Here is a 21205-nt window from a genome sequence, read left to right on the forward strand (position 1 = left end):
TTTCAAATGAAAAAAGGTCAACAGCCAACACACCAAAGTCATTCAATGTGAATAAATCAAAATTATACCTTTTTCTCTCTTTTTTTTGTCAGATCATCAAATATATATATTGTATGTGTGCCACAGAATTTTAGTAATTAGTTTATATGTGCCATAAGATGAAAATATCGAAAATCACTGACATAGATTATATACTTATTTGGAATAGACTTGAGGGCTTGAGAGATGAAGGAGGGAGACCTCTTTTCCCCACTTCCCAAAATAACTTACCCTTTGGAGGAACCACTAAAATCAGGGAGATCATACAGTAGAGTACCACAGAGGACAAGCAGATAACTTGGTACTTGTTAAAGTATTAGATGTGGAAGCTCTACAGGGTGCAGATTTTGAGAGCAGGGACTTGGGATTCAACCAGCAACTTAGTTACTGCGAGTCCTAGTCGAAGATCTCTGCCACATTATTGGACACAGCATGAATTGGCCCAGGGCTACTTCTGAGTTGGGGCAGGGAGCACAGTGTACCTGGGGAGATGGATGCAGGTGGCGCAGGCTTAAACTAGAAAGCTATATTATGTGTTCAGGAATGAGGAAATGAAGATAGACCAATGCGGTGGGATTTATGGCAATGAAAATGAAGAAAAGACATGAGACATTTCAAAGAAAGACCATTCAAGGCCTGGTGATTGGATACCAAAAGCAAAGAAAGAAATCAAAGCTGATGTCACATTTTTTAAAGCCAAAGACAATGGCAAGAAATAATTAATGGTGTCACTGACAAAAGACAAGATAAATAAGAGAGGTAGCTGGTTTGTAAGAGAAGAGCTGATTTTGGGCAAGTTGAAATTAAGTCAAGAAGTCCAAGCTCAGGAAAGAGCTGGGTGAGAGGACACAATTGCACATACAGATTGGAGCTTGTGATGTGGCTGTAATCACTTATAATTTATAAGTTTATATCTTGACCATCTCTGCCCAAAAAATGGTGCAATTTAGTGATTGTTTTTTAAAGCTCATGAATAGAAGCAACACTATGACCACTTAAAAAGAACATTTGGAAGTAACTTTTTCAAACTATTTATTCAAATAAATAGATCAAATGACACAAAAGTAGACATCTGCAATAATTTGGGAAGAAACAGAAATTCTGTTTAAGAAATCAAGTGATTGTTTCTAATGAAAACATACTGGGTTTTCACATGTTACGTACCCATTGCTTTCTTGGAATTTTTCAGGAATCTACAGATGTATATTATTTAGTCTTAAGTATGAAAAAATCTGACTGTCAAGCCCAATCTAGGAAACGCTGGGATGACTGCGAGCCAAATATTTCTAGATATCTATCAGATATAGTAAGTAAACATGGTACCATTCTCCTCTTTTTATTATTCTTGACTTCTGTCTACTCCGTTTTCCCAGGGTAGCTGTATGCCACAGCAAAAGAGGAAGACCAGTTTCTGTCTTTTGACTCATAAAGAGTATGTCCACCTTGAGTAATACTCTCTTGAAAGCCATACCTAGGAACCCAGTTTGAGATACATCAGTGTGGCTTGTTATAGCATGACCAGCTATAACCTTGTGCAAATCACCTAATGTCGCTAGGTTTCTGTCTCTTTGGCTGTAAAATAAGACCAGGAGGTTGGAGAAGATAAACTGTAAGATCCTATCTGGCTCTGACAGTCTTTGGTGTAGAACTTATGAACTTGTACTTGTGTCCTATGGAGACTGGTCCCAGGAGCAAGAGTGACCAAAGGGGATTAATTGCAATTTTCATGAGGAATGGGATCCTGTGCTGCTTTGTACATGGGTAATCAGGTCCCAGGCTGTCTGACACAGGAGAAGAACACAAAGATAAAAAGCACAGATCTAAGATTTCAGTTCCAGAAAATAAGACACTTACAAGACCTAAAAATTATAGCATTTTTTTGGTCTTGAAAATGTTTGAGATATGGCCATGACCTGTTTAAACAGTTTATATGTGGTTCTCATGAGGGTTTTGGGTGCCTATGACATCTAACTCACAGAAACAGATTAAGAAAATACAGGTTTGAAAGAGGATTTGTTGAGAAATCACAAATAAATTTTAAAGGACAATAAGGGATGTTGCATCACTTTTTTGTCTTCATATTCAACCTAAATAAAGCAGTACAGAATGATAAACTCTTTGTTACAGGTGATTGGACAGTGTAAGGTAAGAGCTACAATATGTTTGTGTGAATTTCAGGATCTTAGAGTGAATGACTTCAACTGCACCACAAGCTGTGGTATAAAAATATGTTAAAATGCTACTTAATTCTAGATTGATATAGAATTCTATCATACAATGGTTTTAACATATACCACTATGATGTACATGTCAAAAATGGTCTCTACCTATGCCCATGGAGTTGATTATTACTCAGTATCCTGAAAAGAGTTGCAATAGGGCTTCATTGATACACTTCTCATAAAATTAAATATATAAAAAATAGAAAGCTACATAAGGCAGTAGAACATTATTATAGAGAACATGGGCTCTGTCTGGCTTCAGATTAGCTTGAATTTGAATCCAATCTCATAATTTACTAGTTGCATGGTTTTGAGGGAAAGTTACTTAATCTCTTTAGGGATTTCTCCTGTGTAAAACAAAGCTAATAATAGTATTAGCTCATTGGGTCTTTGTTAGAATTAAATAAGATGCTCTATGAAGTACACATCCAAAGTACTTAGCATTATGTGGACTTCAACATCTAAAACTTATGTATTAATACTACAGTTTACACAGCAGTCTCATTTAATATCATAAGACTATAATATTATGAGATTTAAAGTTAAAAGAGGTTCAAAGAGATTACATTACTTGGCCTCATAAAATAGCCAAAATGTGGTGAATCTTAACCTACCCCTCAGTAGAGTTTTCTAATTTATAAAATACTTTCACAAATATTGTCTCAGTGATTGAAAATAATACCTAGAAAACATGGAGTTGAATGTTCCCAATTCATGTCCATTTAATGTATTTATAATACAGTTGCTGCAGTTGAATAATGGGGTAAGAAAGAATCCCTTCTCTAGGGAGCTTACATTGTACTAGAGATTTAGACAAGATACCATTTATTGCTCCTTTTCTAGATTTATTTTATTACACAATAGCTAAAAAGTGTTTGTTATAGTCAGGAAACGGCCTGGGATTAGAAGTCAGAACAACCTCCTCCAAAGTCACATGCTTTCTTGTTTATTAGGCCACCTGTATACACTGGCAAGTCCTGTTTCTGAATCTTCACTTGAAATACCCACCCTGATCAGCTCTGTGCTCCTTTTCAAATCCTCCTGGACCCTGCACACCAGTCATCTCCTCCCTCTCCCACCCTCAGCTTCTCCATCTTTGTGGATCTCTCTTTCTTTCATGTCTAAGAACTTACCCAAGTCTTTTTCATCTTTAGTTTCATTTCCTACATCTCCCACCACCGACTGACCCTGCCTCACACAAACTAGAATCTACCTTCTGCCATCTACACACAACTGAAACTGCTTCAGTAAGTCTTAACCAAATAGCCTTAATATTAGATATAATTTATATGAACTAAATATCAGGCTTTGCACATATATTATCTCATTACTCCTCAGAAAACTGCATAAGATATTATGATATTTCACTTTTCCAGATGAGAACATGGAGGTTCAGAAAGGCTATATGACCCGATTTGCTCAGGATCACATAAAGGTTAAGTAGCAGAGCTGGATGGGAATCAAGGTTGGGCTTGCTGCCAAGCTCATGTTCCTGTCACTCTGCTACAAGGCCATCACTCATTCCCCATGGATCCCTCTTTTCCAGGGGTTCTCAGGGAGATTGGCTTGCCAAGCTAGGTAACCGATCACCAATAACAAAAACATCAAACATCTTTTTTTGGGGGAAGAGTGTAACACTTGAAGCCAAGCATCTACTAGCCAATATCTTTAACCTACCTTCAGATCTCCTCTTCCTGAATAGTCTAACTTGATCTGAAAGGTCACTTAGGCTTGGTGAATGAAAGACCCCTATAAAGTCCACCAAACCAGAAACAAGAAGGAAGGACAGGGAAAGCAGGCTTCACTCAAACCATCTCTCCTTAAGTTTCTCCCCTGTCTCCTCCACCCTGGGGAACATTTTCCTTTCTATAGCAAATCCAGTTGAGTGAAGAGAGGTTAGCTTGGATAGAGAACAGATAGGATGCCTGTTTTTTATTTTCTCACATGCCAATGCTCTGGTGTGACACTCCCTGCACTCACTATGTCCCTGTGCATGTGCTCTCCAGGAGGGCAAGGACATTTTATTGAAAGGTGTCTGCTCATGGTTGCATTGTTGTCACATGTAGTGACCTTCATAAATAGCTTTGGGAAAGTCATTTGGGAAATGGAATAACAGCTGTTGATGTGTTTGGTTTTTTTCTCTTCCTTTATTGGATTGTATTCTGATTTGCTGTACAAAGTTTTGCGATTGCCTGGAAATGTCCTCATATGCTTCCTAAATTCAAACAAGCAGGTCAACGACCCAGTGTTGTAATGTACCAGCCTGAAATCTGCTTGGATAATCCAGCAGAGCCATTTGTCCTTTATAAGAGGGCAAATAGTGGAGGGCTGCAGGAAGCCAAGCAGAACCCTAAAGTGCTAATGCAGAGAGGAGAGACAGAAGAGATAAGAGGCTGAAGAGAGTTAACATCAGCCTCCAAGTTAGCTTCCAATTCTTGGAGAAACTCTTAGAGGGAGACTGATAAATCATGAAGTTAATTGCTATCCTTTTCCTTTGTTCCACGCTGCTAACAAGTTTAGCCCAAGGGGACCAACAGCAAGAATTTGTCTGCAATGATGAGGATTTACTTAAGGCTGTGGATGCAGCTCTGACGAAATACAATGATGGAAGCAAAAGTGACAACCAGTTTGTATTGTACCGCATAACTGAAGGCAATAAGACGGTGAGTGAGTAGTGTTTAACCTTGATGTCATTTGGGATTTGTGCTATCACTTGAACCCAGGACACACACACACACACACACACACACACACACACACACACTCCACCCCACACCAAAGAAATAAAATCCCAATATTTAAAGGTAGAGGCTTACAACTTTTAGAATAGACCAACCACATAATCTGGGCTGGGACCTGGGCAGGGTATAACTAGTCCTCAAGCTTCCAAGGTTGGCCTCCTAGGTGATCAGAGGACAGGTATCCTAAGCTGAAATTAAAGAAAGGTAGATGGCGTCATTTGAAAGGGACTATGTAGAGTGGGAAAATTCAGAAACTCAGGCCACAGCAAGAGTATTTGCTTTGTGACTGGCCTTAAATGGAAATATAAAGACATCCAGACCTCAATGGAAGGAGGTGCTTAAGGGGATTTGCTTAACACATACTGTATAATATCACATATAAATGGAATCTAAAAAAGTCAAACTTAACAGAAACAGAAAGTAGAATGGTTATTGTCAGGGACTATGGGATGGGAGGAATGGGGAGGTGTTTGTCAAGGGTACAAACTTTCAGTTATAAAATGAACCTGGTTGCTTAGCTCAAGGGTTGAGCATCAACCTATGAATCAGGAGGTGGTGGTTCAATTCCCAGTCAGGGCTCATACCCAGGCTGCAGGCTTGATACCTAGTGTGGGGTGTGGATGAGGCAGCCAATCAGTGACTCTCTCTCATCATTGATATTTCTATCTTTCTCTCCTTTTCCCTTCCTCTTTGAAATCAATCAAAACACATTTAAAAAAATAAATTGAATAGGTCTTGGGGGTCTAATGTACAGCATGGTGAATAGAATTAATACTACTACATTGTATACTTGAAATTACTAAAGGGCTAGATTTTAAGAATTCTAACCACACACACAAAACAGGTAATTCTGTGAGGTGACAATGAGTTAATTAGCTTATTTGTGGTAATCATTTCACAGTGTATAAATATATCAAATCATCTTTTTGTATATCTTAAATATATGTCATTTATTTATACCTCAATAAATATATCTCAAATTGCTATGGTAAACAAGGTAATATATTTCTACTATATTGGATAAAATATCTACCATGAAGTCTTGATGGCTAAATGCATCAAGTGTAACCGCAATGTTCTGATTGTTTTTTTGTTTGTTTTTTAAAGATTCTTTTTTCATTTTTTATTGTTTAAAGTATTACAAATACTCCTTTTTTCCCACTTGAACTCCCCTAGCCTCTTCTACATATGGCTTAAAAACCCCCACCCCCCCCCACACACAGTGTCTTGTATCCGTTGGTTATGTTTATATGCTTGCATACAAGTCCTTCGGTTGATCTCTTACAGCTCCCTTTTCCCCCAGTCTCCCTTCTCTTCTCACTATAGTTTTACAGTCTGCTCAATGGTTCTTTACTTCTATATCTATTTTCCCCATTTCTTTTCTTTTAAAAAAAATCTTGCAACTACAGACTAGAAATAAATATATAATAACAAAAAATGTTTGAGTCCCAATTTCATTGGCCAACAGTTCTGAGACCAGTTTCAATTTCAAATAGTTCCTCATGTGTTCATGTCAGCAATGATATCTGGATGATGGACAGATGGTGGCAATGCAGGTCTGACCCTCTCTGGTTTGGTCCTGGGCAACCTGCATTGACACACAGCTGCTGACTGCTAGTGTGGCAAGGCATTGTCAGTGTCTTCTATCTCAAAACTGTTTCTCCTCTTGTCTTTGTGGTTGGAGCAGACCAGACAACTCCTCTCTGTTGCAGGAATCCCCATGGTCTTAGAGTAGTTTTCTGAAAATATATAAATATATACTCGACCAAAAGTTAATAAAGGAATCTTTTCTATAAAATTGACTTGGAATCCTTTTTTATTTTTGCCCAAACAATTTTCCTTTGGCCTATTTTGACACCATATGTGATTTTCATGGGTGTCTTGCTGTTAGCAATACAAATAAAAATCAATTTTCTACAGTAAAAGTTTTCTAGATGTAATTTACTTACAGGATATTTTTCCTTATATGATATTACCCTACTATTCCTCCTCCTTTTTTTATTATTAATGGATGCTTTTGTAAATTTTGTAATGCAGTCTTGATAACTTTAAATTTCTTTTTTGCACAAAAATAAGACTGCTTTAGGTTTGTTTCACGTTAAGCAATTTTACCATGAGAGGCACTACCAATAGAAATTTTAGTTAATACATTAGGAACAGCTTTTTACCCAGTACACTTAAATTTTCTTGGATGTTCACTTATTTCTATTAGCCAATTTAAATTAACCTAAAAACTTGATTACTATTTTAATGTCAAATCTAATACTCTAACAACAATCTTATTTCACCCTGTAAATATTAGTGGAAAGGATAATTTGCATTCTTGAGTAGGCCCTGAGCAGTCCTGGTGCTAGGCTGGATTTAGATATAGGGCAGCTGCTGTCATTTAAGTCTCTGTCTGTTACCTGGGTCTCAATCTGAGCTGGGTCAAATCTCTATCTGTTACCTGGGTACCAATCTGAGCTGGGCATGGGAAGTGAAGCATCCATGGGGGCAGGAGACCTCCCTCAGAAGGGGTGAGGGTTCATGTCTCTGCAAGGTTGGGGGGATAAGGGTCTGTGCTCTACCTTTGTTGATCTCCATTTTCTCTCCTGATGGCCCCTCTGTGATTGTGCCTGTCTTAGGTTGTTCCTTACCTGAGGAATCTTACCCATCTGGCTAACCAGCCATCCTCCAGGGCCAAGTATGGAGATTTGAGGTTCAGTTCTGTCTCCTTGGTAGCCTATGCCCCTGTGGCCTCCTTGCTCAGCTCCTGTCTTGGGATCCCCTCACCTTCTGACAGGCCCCTGCACTGATCACATATCTTGGAGGACTCACGTTTCTTCTCCAGGGAGGGCCCAGCTCACACCATCGGGCGAGAGACAGATCCATGGTACCAGCCACCATGAGGTTTCATCCTCACAATGAACAGAACATTCAGGCAACAGCTGTGGGCAATTGGATTGTAAAAGGAGGGCAATATAGAATGCTTAAGTGCCTTCCTAGTGTCTAAATTCCTTCTGAAAGGGATTAAATCCTTTCATGTCCTTTTTTAAATTGCTCCCAAACATTCAGAGAATTAGTTTGTAAGTTTTTTTGGGATAATCGTACAATATGCTGTTGTAAAATATCAAAAATTATAATGACATTATAGGATAATATCATGTAAGGATATTCTTTGCTTTAGGCCCTGGCAATTCAATTTCAAACTGGCTGTCAATTTCTTCTTGTAACTTTATATAAACTTTGTCAGGGAGGCAAACATACAAATTATTTACTTTAGTTCAAGAGGCCAAATGTATTGACTTTCAATTACAATCCTTATGACTTTTGAAGGAAATCTCTCTTTATTTTCTTCCATGATAACTACAGAGAGTTTCATTTAAAAATCTTTGTCAGATGAAACAATTTCTCTTAAAGTTATGTTTACAAATTGTATAGATTAGATTTAATATTTTTTCTTATAAATTGTTTATTAACTTTTAGTTTTTTTTATTATTTTATTTTATTTTTTTACATATATGTCCCTATTACCCCATTAACCCACAACCCGCACTCATGCCCCACCCCCCTGTTGTCTGTGTCCATTGATTAGGCTCATATGCATGCACATAGTCCCTCCGTTGGTCTCTCCCCCTTACTCCCACCAACCCTCACCTTCCCTGAGGTTTGATGTTCTGATTGATGTTTCTCTTTCTCTGGATCTATTTTTGTTCATCAGTTTATATTGTTCTTTATATTCTACCAATGAGTGAGACCATGTGATGTTTATCTTTCTCTGCCTGGCTAATTTCACTTAGCATAATGCTCTCCAATTCCATCCATGTTGTTGCAAATGATAAGAACTCCTTCTTTACTGCAGTGTAGTATTCCATTGTGTAGATGTACCGTAGTTTTTTAATCCACTCATCTGTTGATGGGCACTTAGGCTGTTCCAGATATTAGCTATGGTGAATTGTGCTGCAATGAACATAGGGGTGCATATATCCTTTCTGATTCCTGTTTCTAGTTTCTTGGGATATATTTCTAGAAGTCAGATCACTGGGTCAAATGGGAGTTCAATTTTTAGTTTTTTGAGGAAACTCCATACTGTTCACACAGTGGCTACACAAGTCTGCATTCCCACCAGCAGTGCACGAGGGTTCCTTTTTCTCTGCATCCTCCCCAGCACTTGTCATTTGTTGATTTGTTGATGATAGCCATTCTGACAGGTGTGAGATGGTACCTCATTGTCGTTTGCTCTGAAGATGTCAATTAGGTCCATTTGATCTAGTTTGTCATTTAGAATTGCTGTTTCTCTGTTTCTTTGCTGATTTTTTGTCTAGCGGATTTTTCTAGTGATGTCAGTGGTGTATTAAAGTCTCCTACTTTGTATTGTTGTCAATCTCTTCCTTGACATCTTCCAGGTTTTTTTTGTTTTGTTTTGTTTTGTGTGTGTTTTTTTTAGTTCTCCTGCATTGGGTGTATATATGTTTACCAGAGTTATTTCTTCTTGTTGAATTGCTCCCTTTAGTATTATTTAGTGGCCTTCCCTATCCCTTGTTATGGCCTTTACTTTGAGGTCTGTTTTATCAGATATAAATATCACAACCCCAGCTTTTTTCTCATTTCCATTTGCCTGAAAAATGTTTTTCCATCCCTTCACTCTCAGTCTGTATGAATCCTTTGTTCTGAGGTGGGTCTCTTTGAGACAGCAAATATATGTGTCATGTTTTCTTATCCATTCAGCTACCCTATGTCTTTTGATTGGTTCATTTAATCCATTTACATTTAATGTTATTATTGACATGTACATGTTTGTTGAAATATTTTTCCTTATTATTTGTGTTTCTTTTTAAATTTCTCTTTCTTCTTTTTACAGCAGTCCCTTTAGCATTTCTTGCATTGCTAGCTTGGTAGTGATAAACTCTCATAGCCCTATTTTTTTTATTTTTTTAAAATATATTTTATTGATTTTTTTTTGCCCCCCTCCCTCCCTCCCACATATCCCCTCCCTCCCCAGAGTTTTGTGTCCATTGGTTGTACTTATATGCATGTATAAAAGTCCTTCGGTTGATCTATTATCTCCCCCAGATCTTCCTCCCCTCCCCGCTGTAATTTGACAGTCTACTTGTTGATATACTGTCTCTATATCTATCTTTTGGTTCATCAGTTTATAATGCTCTTTATTATCCACAAATGAGTGAGGTCATGTGGTGTTTCTCTTTCATTGATTGGCTTATTTCACTCAGCATGATGTTCTCCAATTCCATCTAGGTTGCTGCAAATGATGAGAATTCCTTCTTTTTTATGGCAGCATAGTATTCCATTGTGTAGATGTACCATGGCTTTTGGATCCAATCATCTGCTGACGGACACTTAGGCTGTTTCCAAATTCTGGCTATTGTAGATTGTGCTGCTATAAACATAGGGGTGCATATATCCTTTCTGATTGGTGTTTCTAGTTTCTTGGGATATATTCCTAGGAGTGGGATTACTGGGTCAAATGGGAGTTCCATTTTCAGTTTTTGAGGAAACTCCACACTTTTCTCCACAGTGGTTGCACCAGTCTGCATTCCCACCAGCAGTGCACGAGGGTTTCTTTTTCTCCGCGACCTCGCCAACACTTGTCGTTTGTTGATTTGTTGATGTTGGCCATTCTGACAGGTGTGAGATGGTACCGAATTATTGTTTTGATTTGCATCTCTTGGACAATTAGTGACTTTGAGCATGTTTTCATGTGCCTTTTGGCCTTCCTTCTGTCTTCTTTTGAAAATGTTCTATTTAGGTCCATTGCCCTTTTTTTAAAAAATATATATATATTTTATTGATTTTGTACAGAGAGGAAGGGAGAGAGATAGAGAGTTAGAAACATCGATGAGAGAGAGTCATCGATCAGTTGCCTCTTGCACACCCCCCACTGGGGATATGCCCACAACCAATGTACATGCCCTTGACCGGAATCGAACCCGGGACCCTTCAGTCCCCAAGCCGATGCTCTATCCATTGAGCCAAACCGGTCTCGGCCCATTGCCCATTTTTTAATTGGATTATTTATCTTCCTTTTATTTAGTTGTATAAGCTGTTTGTAGATGTTGGAGATTAAACCTTTATCAGTGGTATCATTTGCAAATATGTTCTCCCACACTGTGGGCTTTCTTGTTGTTTTGTTGATGGTTTCTTTTGCTATAAAAAAGCTTTTTATTTTGATGTAGTCCCATTTGTTTATTTTCTCTTTAGCTTCCATTGCCCTAGGGGTAGTATCAGTGAGAAAGTTCTTTTGGCATATGTCTGAGATTTTGCTGCCTGTGGATGCTTCTAGTATTTTTATGGTTTCCCGTCTGATGTTTAAGTCCTGTATCCATTTTGAGTTTATTTTTGTGAATGGTGTAAGTTGGTGATCTACAATAGTTTCATTCTTTTGCATGTGTCTGTCCAATTTTCCCAACACCATTTATTGAAGAAACTGTCTTGACTCCATTGTATATTCTTGCCTCCTTTGTCAAATATTAATTGAGCATAGTGGTTTGGGTTGATATCTGGGTTCTCTATTCGATTCCATTGATCTGTATGTCTGTTCTTGTGCCAGTACCAGGCTGTTTTGAGAACAGTGGCTTTGTAATATAGTTTGAAGTCTGGTATTGAGATCCCTCCTACTTTACTCTTCTTTCTCAGGATTGCTGTGGCTATTCAGGGTCTTTTATTGTTCCAAATGAACTTTTGGAGAGTCTCATAGCCCTATTTTGTCTGTGAAGCTCCTGATTCCACATTCAATTTTGAATGATAGCCTTTCTGGGTATAGTATTCTTGGATTCAGTCCCTTGCTTTGCATCACTTTGTATATTCCATTCCATTCCCTTCTGGCCTGGTATGTTTCTGTTGAGAAATCAGTTGATATTCTAATAGGAGATACCTTGTAGGTGACTTTCTGTCTTTCTCTGGCAGCCTTTAAGATTCTTATTTTGTCGTTAGTGTTCGCCAATTTAATTATGATGTGTTTTTGGTGTTGGTCTTTAGAGGTTCAACTTGTTTGGGGCTCTATGTACTTCTTGGACTTGCATAGTTTTTTTCTTGCCAATATCAGGAAAGTTTTTCTGTCATTATTTCTTCAAACAGGTTTTCTATTCCTTGCTTCTCTTCCTCTCCTTCTTGTATCCCTATTATTCGAATGCTGTTTCGTTTTGTGTTGTCCCAAAACTCCCTTAGGCTTTCCTTTTGCTTTTTAAGTCTTCTTTCCAGTTGCTGCTGTGTTTTTGTGTTTTTTCCTATCTTGTCTTCTAATTCACTGATGTGGTCCTCAGCCACCTCTAGTCTGCTGTTTAAGCCTTCCAATGTGTTCTTAATTGCAGCTATGTAGTTCTTCATCTCCTCTTGGTTTCTTTTCATGTTGGTGAGATTTTCATTCAGCTCCTTATAGTTCTCATTGAGTTGTGTGTATTTATCATCCATTCATTTAAACATCCTTATAACCAATACTCTAAATTCTTTCTCTGTTGAGCTGCTAGCCTCAAGTTTAACTACCTTTCTGGTGATTCCTCTTTTTCTTTCCATTGGGGATTGCCTTTTTGTCTCCCCACGTTTTCCTGTAATGTTTTGGTTGTAGATCCAATTGCTTTGCTACCCAGGTTCTTTTGGTGATGATGCTACTAGTGTAATCTCTCAGGTCTCCTGGGCTTGATAATCTAGTGTAGTTCCTTACTGGCACTATTTGGGTTCTCTTGATGTAGGCCTGTGAGCTTGAAATGCACAATTGCTGTGTCTAAAAGTCAGTAATTGTGGAGGGGAATATCCCAATATTTGCTGTCTTGCACCCTAAATTGAAATCACGTTTGCCCAGGGGGAACTCACAGTGGCACCAAGGAACCATCTGTCGAGGTGATGTGCTCAGGGAGCCTGCACTCTGGAAAGGCATGACTGTGTTGCCCAGAGTTCTATAGTTTAGGGTGGGCAGGCTCAGCTTTTGCTGCTGTACCTGTGGTGGATAGGTGCTTAATCCCAATGGTGACTCACATGAGCACTTGCGGTAAGTTTGCCTAAAAGGCACACTGAAGCACTCTGAAGGGCCCGGGCAGTGTAACTGGGTAATTGAGGTGCCTAGCTTCTAAAGATTTTTCTTTTGGGAAGTTCCTATAGCCTCAGGAAGTACTCAGATTCCAAAGTGTTAATCAGGGTGGAATCTGGTTGTGGCTATATTGGTTGCCCAGAGGGAGGGGCTATCTCTCAGGAGAAAATGATGACAGGGGACCAGATGTCACTTAGCACCCAATGCGATTCCACCTCTTCTGGACCATCTGCCATCTGCTCTCCATAGATTCCACAACTCCACCCCTTCTCCTGCCCCTGAGCCACAGGTAAGTGTCTGTATCTGAAAGGTCCTAAGAACTAGGTTCAGTGGAGAAAGACGCAGGCCCCAGCATGAGGAGGGACCAGGTCTTTACAAGCTCCTCTCTTACCAGCACTGCAAGGTTGGACAGCGAGCTCTTCAGGGCTGCCTTTGAGCTCAGATCCCAAATCTAGACTCCAAGGTCTAAAATCTGTTACCTCCCACAGTCTGTAGACCCTTTTTCTCACAGTCAGATGCTTGCCTGTCCTCAATGATACAGCTTAGCATTGTGTAGTTTTTCCCTGACCTTCTGGGCATAGAGATCTGGCAGGTTCTATTTTAAGATCTTTGACTTTACCTTTTTCCAGGATATCTCTGCCCTTCCCAGCTGCAAACTATCTCACCAGCTGTGTCTCCGCCAATTCGGGCTGGATTCCTCTCATTTCAGCTGCTCTCTCTATTTGCTCTGTGACAAGGGTCAGGACATGTCCTTCTATTCCACTGTCATTTTGTCTTTGTCTTCTAGTTGGTTTTGAATATTCTTTACCACTAATGGATAGACTCAGGTTGAAGATAAATCCTGTCAGTATATGTGATTCCAAAAAATTCACTGGATGCATCAAAACTTTAAGTTGGTGGGGGTGGAGAGGCGGGAGAGTTTAATTGTGATTTTTGTTGTTATTTATATGAAAATATTCAGAATGATGCAACTGAAAGAGAAAAACAAATCAAAATCAAACAGCCTTTAGCTTTATTTCTCTTTAAAGTCAATCATCATCTCTTGATAAAGAAAACATTAAGCAAACCGGGCTCAGCAGACCACTTTTCTCTCCCAGGACATCCCGGGAAGAGTATGCCTGGGTGGCTTTGAAAACAAGCAAATCAGACACAGCACAAGAACACTTACAGAATGTATGGTATCATGTATCTCTGTAGTAGTTCATTCCACAGGGTGAATGCATATTTGACACACTGCCTTATTACATTACTCAGTAATCAGCAAACTCATTAGTCAACAGAGCCAAATATCAACAGTACAATGATTGACAGTTCTTTTGAGAGCCAAATTGTTTAAACTTAAACTATATAAATAGATACATTGTTATTAACTTAATTAGGGTACTCCTAACCTGGCCTTTGCTAAAAACTCAAGGGGCCAAAGAGCCACATGTGGCTCAAGAGCCACAATTTGCCAACCACTGGCATAACTGATCTGTTTATTATCGCATATATTGTAGATGTCCAAACATCATTGAGGGAGTGACACCACAGGACATTGTAAGTACTTGGTCCCATGGATGCTCTTTTTTGCAATGCCCTTGACAATTCAAGACCAATAACCTTACTCATATACTATGCCTCTCTCCACCAACTTTTTCCAACTCCTTTAATTCATTGCAGTCTGTATCTTCCACCTTTTTGTCCAGTTCAAACAATTAACTAGGGGAACTAAAGAGTGATTTTCTTCTTTGTTGTCTTCTTTTCTGAAAGTTGGGGCTCAGTCTTTGACTATATCCATATAATGATCTTGGACATTAGAAAAAACATCAAATTGCATCATATGATTTTCTGTCTAGCCTTAGTCAATAAACATGTGGGACTTTTGAACAAAAGTGCACATGTAAACATTTTGCATCCAGTATTGTTGAGCTGTCATCAATGTTCCTGTGTCTGTTTCACTGATGTAATATTAGGTAAATATGGAAGCAAAAGCAATCCACAGGGTCATCTTGAAAAAAGAAATTCTGGTTCTGTTTTCTAAAAATGTAGAAATAATTAATTTCTTCAGCTGCCAATGTGTCATCCATCTTTAGACTACAAAACCTGGAATAACAAATTTTTGTTTGTTCACATATGATCCTCTTAGATCCTTTCATATTTGAAAATTAACGACTTTCTTTGGGGGAAATTCTTGGTTATTCTGCCATAACAGAATATGTATTAACTTGTAGATTCAGTGGTTTGATGCCTGTTTAATCACATGCTGATATTCCAGAAGGATTTCTTGCATTTGTGAAAATAAATGGGACCCAAAGGATATATTTTTATTTTTTATGTAACCTGTTTTGAAATTAAAAATCTTATGTCATACAAATGAAAACAAATTATTTTTAAAGGGGAAAAAATCAAAGTTAAAAAAAATACAAACTTTTAATAGTTTGTTCAAATGAATTTTACTATGTGTGATAGTTTCCTTTGGTGAAAGAAAAATTCCATTCATTTGACATGATGAGATTAAAGAAAAAAAGCCCAGTGGGCTTTTTGTTTTTGTTCGTTTTTTAAAGTAACATTGAGCCATTTTGTTTTACAAACTAGTGTAATCATGCTAGTCCTGGTGCCCTCAGTAATGTTTTATTGCTGTTATTGTCATTGACTTACTGACATCTGTGGCAAATGTGTTGTTGTTGGTTTATTTTTGTTTTGTTTTTTTCTAAAATGTCCACAGAATCCCTATCACCTACCACTTTGTAAAAATCTGAGATCTGAAAGGAACCTCGGAACTATTGTGCTTGACTCCATCTTCCAGATGCAAATACTCTGAGGAGTGCAGGCTCTGAGAGAGCACTGCCCCTGGACTCAGGAGACCCAGGTCTGGGTTGGCTTTGCCTTTCCAATGTGGGAGGCTGCCTAAGCTCTGCCATCTCTCCTTGGGCCTCCTTTCTCTCACCTTCAAAGTGAGAGAAAAGGCAACATCACCTCTCAGGTCTCTTGCTGCTCCAACATGCCAGCATTTTGCAACTAAAAGCTCATCTAACTCAGAACTTTTGAGCTTTAAAGTTTTGTTTATTATTTTATGACATGTTAGGAAAAAAATAAAAATACTAAAATTACCCATAACTAACCTCATCATCCAGAGATACCTGTTAACATTTTTTTTTTAATTAAGAAAGTACTCTTGTTTGTTGGTTTGTTTTTTTATTGTAAAAGTAATATATATTTGTTTAAAAAAATGCTTAGACAATTTAGGAATTTTTTTTTTAAAGAAGAGAGTATCATTTACTCTACACCCACAACTTAGAGCAACATGTTAACAGCTTTGCTCATAACTTTTCAGGCTTTTAAAACCATATATGTGCATGTACATTGCTTTCTACAAAAATAGGGTAATACTTCATAAACTACTTTGTTACTTGAAAATACAAGTTTATAAACATATTGTGAACATTCTTACAACTACTTATAACTTTTAGTATTTTTAGTAAATGATTTGTTCTTGTTGAATTAAATTAATATCAAATATTCATAACTGCACCAGATCCCTCTCTAATAGTCTGCTGTTGAATGAATGAGCCCTAGGTAACTTTGATTGCTTTTTTCCAGGAAGACCATGACGTATTTTATTCTGTCAAGTATGAAGTGAAGGAAGGCAACTGTCCTGTTCAAAGTGGCATACCCTGGCAGTTGTGTGACTACAAAGAACCTGAGCAAGCTGTAAGTGTGATGGTCCAGAGCCTCCAGTTTTCTCAATGGAGACTGCCAAATTATTCTATTAGTGCTGGGGGTGATGAGTATTCTTGCATAGACAGAAAGGGCATGAGAGGTCAGCCATGAGATGTGGAGAAAGCTCTCCCATGAAGAGAGGATTCCTATGACCAACTGGGTGCTTTGTTTGTGCAGACCTGAGTTGGAATTCTACTCTGCCTCTAATTAGCTGACCACTTTTAACCCTTGTAAGAGGGAGGCAAAGTTGACCTAAATTGGAAGATGAAAGGACATACATATGAAAAGATCTTGTTTTATTAACAAGGTTTCTTATCCAAACACCTAACATCTGCTTACTACACCATAGCTGGTTATTTGCCCTTACCTGTGGGAGCTAACAGCCAGTATCTGCCAGAAAGCAAGACACTCTTTCCAGAGTCCATGGACTCACCTCTTTAATGTGTCAAAATGTAATTAATGGAAATGGGTGTCCACTGGTGGGAAGTGAGGGGTCCCTTTTTCCACTGGACATTGGAGAACTGGTCCTCACGATATCTTGAGAAAAAAGAATCTTCTAAGAGTCACACAGGAAGATGAGAAATCTTTATTTGTGTGGAATTACATATCTGCATTTCTAAAGTGCCATTTCCCTTAAACCAGTTGTAAAAGAGGAGCAGCTGGGGATTCAGAGAGCCAACAGCCAAACCAATGTGTCAAGTTTCCATTCCATGGTGGAGCTGGGCCATCTATTAGTCCATTGTATGGGGGAGAGGGGGAGAGGGAGTTTATGGCTGCGGTCCATGTGGGAGCATGCAGGGAAGGGTGCAAGAGAGGCAAGAGAGTGAACTTTGTTTAGGAGTTTAATATCTGAAATCTTCCTGTGCTTGCAATGGCCAAACCAACTATGTTCCCAGGTGTGACTGACAGACAAGTACCTTCCCTACCTCACCCAGACTTTACTGGGCCTGTGTCTATTTGGCCTTCCCTTTGCTCCTTTTCAGTGAATAACTGGGTATTACCATGCTATCAAAAACTCCACATCCTCTGTGCAGTGGAACCCTGAAGTTGAACTGTAAGAGGAGAGTCTGACAGGCTAGTTTTAGGGCACAGTGTTCATCTTGGTGAAAAAGAAATACCTCCAGTGCTCCAAACATAACATTATTTTATTTATTTATTTTTATATATTTTATTGATTTTTTACAGAGAGGAAGGTAAAGGGATAGAGAGTTAGAAACATCAATGAGAGAGAAATATGGATCAGCTGCCTCCTGTACACCCCCTACCGGGAATGTGCCCATAACCGAGGTATATGCCCTTGACCGGAATCAAACCCGGGACCTTTCAGTCCACAGGCCTAAGCTCTATCCACTGAGCAAAACTGGTTTTAGCCATAGCATTATTTTAAAAGCTCACTATCTACACTGCCACTCCTCCTGACATCTCATGAATATTAATGACTTGTAAATAATAATGATTAGGCTACAGAAACATTCATTCTTGTGTCTCAAAACTTCCTTAGAAAAGAATCTTAAGTTTTAAATAAGAGAAAAGCTGTACTTAGCAACAGCACTAGGTGCAGTTTTCCATCTGAAAGATTAAGATAAATGGTCTCCTTTTTCTTTCTTTCTAGGCCACAGGAGCATGCACGGCCACCATAGGGAAGAGGCATTGGGATTGGGATTTCTTCGTGACAACCCAGACCTGCCACGTTACTCCAGGTAGCTGATATATAGGGTGGCACTGCCCAGGAGCATAAACTGGACAAAGCCCCTTCCCAGAGGGCAGTGGGTGGCTGCACAAGGCTATTTGCAGCCTTGGTAGGGGTTGGGGTCTATAGTGACAGAGTCCTGAGGTGGTGCCAGGCTCCTACCAATCATCCCCTGGACTCTCCCTGGACAGCAGCGCTCAATTAGGGGTGTGCAAAGGCCCTTGGCAAGGACTAGAAAACATGTCACATGCCTCAATTGTGGCGGTGTCCTAAAGCCAGAAAAGCACAGGATTTGAGGTCAGACCCAGCCTGCAATCCTTCAAAAGTTCTTCACCATTTTATTTCCCTTTTCCTGAAAATGGAATCACAGTAATTCTCACTGCAGAGGGTAATTGTAGACTGAAATTAGATGGCAGGCTTGAAGTTACAAGCATAAGAATGTGTTGGTCATCAGAATAAAAGTAATCATAGCTGGTATTTATTGAGCACTTATTGCTAGCCACAGTGATAATCGTTTTATATATGTTGATTTATTTAATCCTCACAACAATTCTATGAGTCAAGTGTTAATGTTCTCATTTACAAATGAGGAAACCCAGGCCCAGCACAGTTAAATATCTTTCCCAGTATCACATAGCTATCAATTAGCAGAATTGGTATACTAGACCTTGTAAAAATAGAGCCACTTATGCAGAGATATAACCACTATTAGCTCCTTCCCTCTGGTGACACAGTGACTGGGTGCAGAAGAATGGCCACATCAAGGGAAGGTCAATGACAAAAGCCAACCCAGAACTGGCCTTTTGCAAGATAGGGTTTTAGTATAGGAGACTCCAGAGTAGCATGCTCATGAACGTCAGTGGAGGAACAATTTTCAATCTTGGCCTTAGTCATCCATAAAGAAAACTACATTTCTTGAGTTTCAGCTCTTGCAAGAAGTGGCATTCAAAGAAAAGCAGTTGAAAACAGAAAAGAAATCACAATTAAAAAAAATTGGAATTGTTTTTTATTACTTAGTTTAAGAACTTTATCTCATAAGCAAATTTTCACAAGATCCAGACCACTGCACTTATATATGAGGAGAGAAAAAGCTCTTTGCCACATCTTGTAGATCCACACTTACTACTAGGTCCACAACCCCTCATCTGAAATCTATTTGGCCAAATAATCTTTAAAAACTTTTTAAAAATCCTCCCTAGAAATGTTGGAGCAGGATGAAAAATCATTCCCTTGCCTGGCAAAACTGAATTTGCATCTTTCCCAACTCCTCTCCGCCTTAAAAGACTGTTCCATCTATCCTCTTACCCCAGTCAGACCTGCCCTTGAGGTCAGCAAACCAGCTGCTGGTCTCTACTCTCTTCCCCCTCTCCTTCTGTGTTCATCAATCTTTTGTTCTATCATCAGTAATTCTCTCTTGTTTCCTATGTAAGTCCCCTTTAGTTGGTTAGTTTTGTCCAATGACCTGATGCAACATACCTTCTGCAAGGGGAGAACAGTGAGGAAAGCTATGAATAGTCACCCAGCAAATCTTTTTTTTTTTTGATACACATGCTTATGGAGTGAGTGCCAAGAAACAGCTGCAAGGGGAGTTGTGTTGACCTACTTGTAACTGAGGGACACTGCTATAGAACACTGTTGGCCTCCTGCTTCTGTTTGGTTCCTACACACTCAGACAGTCAGAGCCCGAGGCAAATGGGCCCAGGAAGCCTTCATGACTTCCCCTCTACAGCATGTGACTCTACTGACCAGCAGGCTAAGGCTATCTGTTATAAACATGACTTGGTAACTTAATTCAAGCTTGCTCCTGTTTTAATATTTTACATTATTTTATTACCACCCCGTCAGTAGGCCCCCATCCTTACTGCCAACCACTCTTTATTCACTTCAGAGGGTCTATGCACACCCTGAAATTATATGGAGAACATTGTGAATACCAGCATTTTCCTGGAGATGGCGCCATAGTTCTCATCAGGTTCACCAAGGAGCCCATAGCCCTTGGAACATAGTTCATAACCCCTGGCCTCTGCAGACTGGCCCAGGCTCCACAGCAGAGGACTTTTCTACCAATTGTCCAAACCTTAATTGCCAGTCCCTGCCTCCCTCTTTAAGCCCCAGTAAAAAGTGTATACACCACATCCCTGCTTTCTTGAGAGCCATTCCTCCCTTTGCTCCTTCTTCTCAGGCTCACACTTTATGTTGCCTAATTAACCTTGACCACTTTACAACCTTCTTAGCTCAAGCGTCTTTTCCTCAGGAAAGTCTTTCTAGAGCTCACTCTGGGCTCCTGCCTTTTCAAGCTCTTGCTGATTATTTTGAAATATCCATTTGCAGTTCAGTCTCTCCCACTCAACTTTGCCCAACACCTTCACCACTGCCAGGGCTGACCATCAGCACCCGAACTATGGATGATCAGATTAATCAGACACAGTTTGACTGTGAAAGACAGGACTAAAGGGCTCCTGGCTCTGCATTGTCTGCCTTGTTAGCCTTTTATTGCAATTTTTATCGTTAGATATAATCAGTAGGGTGAGTAATCTTGGGAGGACACATGTGTTTACATTGTCCTCTAGGCAAGAGCATCCAGAGATTAAGCATAAAGATTCCAGTAAACACCTAGGGGTTTGTATGTAATCAGACTTGTTTGGAAAGGTCAAGGCATAATTAGGGGCACTGCCTTTGACATTCCCTATGTCTCCACTAAGTCAGAATTCTTAGGGCAGGTGGCCTTCCACACACATTCCTTTTATCAGAATGTCCTCCTTACAACTTTCCAGCCAAGCCTCCCCTTTGC

The 21205-nt window shown here is 39.3% G+C and overlaps 1 protein-coding gene across 3 annotated transcripts in view; it reads left to right on the top strand.

Annotated features, from left to right (window-relative positions):
• The first annotated feature begins 4542 nt into the window (after nt 1-4542).
• LOC118724655 (kininogen-1) overlaps nt 4543-21205 on the top strand; it is a 101530-nt gene continuing 84867 nt past the window's right edge. Inside the window, exons 1-2 of one of the 3 annotated variants that reach the window (XM_045583780.1) lie at nt 4543-4924; nt 16605-16715. In XM_045583780.1, coding sequence (XP_045439736.1) covers nt 4730-4924; nt 16605-16715 — 306 coding nt within the window. In that variant the 5' untranslated portion in view covers nt 4543-4729. Of the gene's footprint in view, nt 4929-16604; nt 16716-21205 lie in introns of all 3 variants that reach the window. The other 2 variants (XM_045583779.1, XM_036448212.2) reach the window with 2 other exon arrangements.

The sequence above is a fragment of the Pipistrellus kuhlii genome, unplaced genomic scaffold (assembly GCF_014108245.1).
Source record: "Pipistrellus kuhlii isolate mPipKuh1 unplaced genomic scaffold, mPipKuh1.p scaffold_m20_p_2, whole genome shotgun sequence".
Classification (NCBI taxonomy): domain Eukaryota; kingdom Metazoa; phylum Chordata; class Mammalia; order Chiroptera; family Vespertilionidae; genus Pipistrellus; species Pipistrellus kuhlii.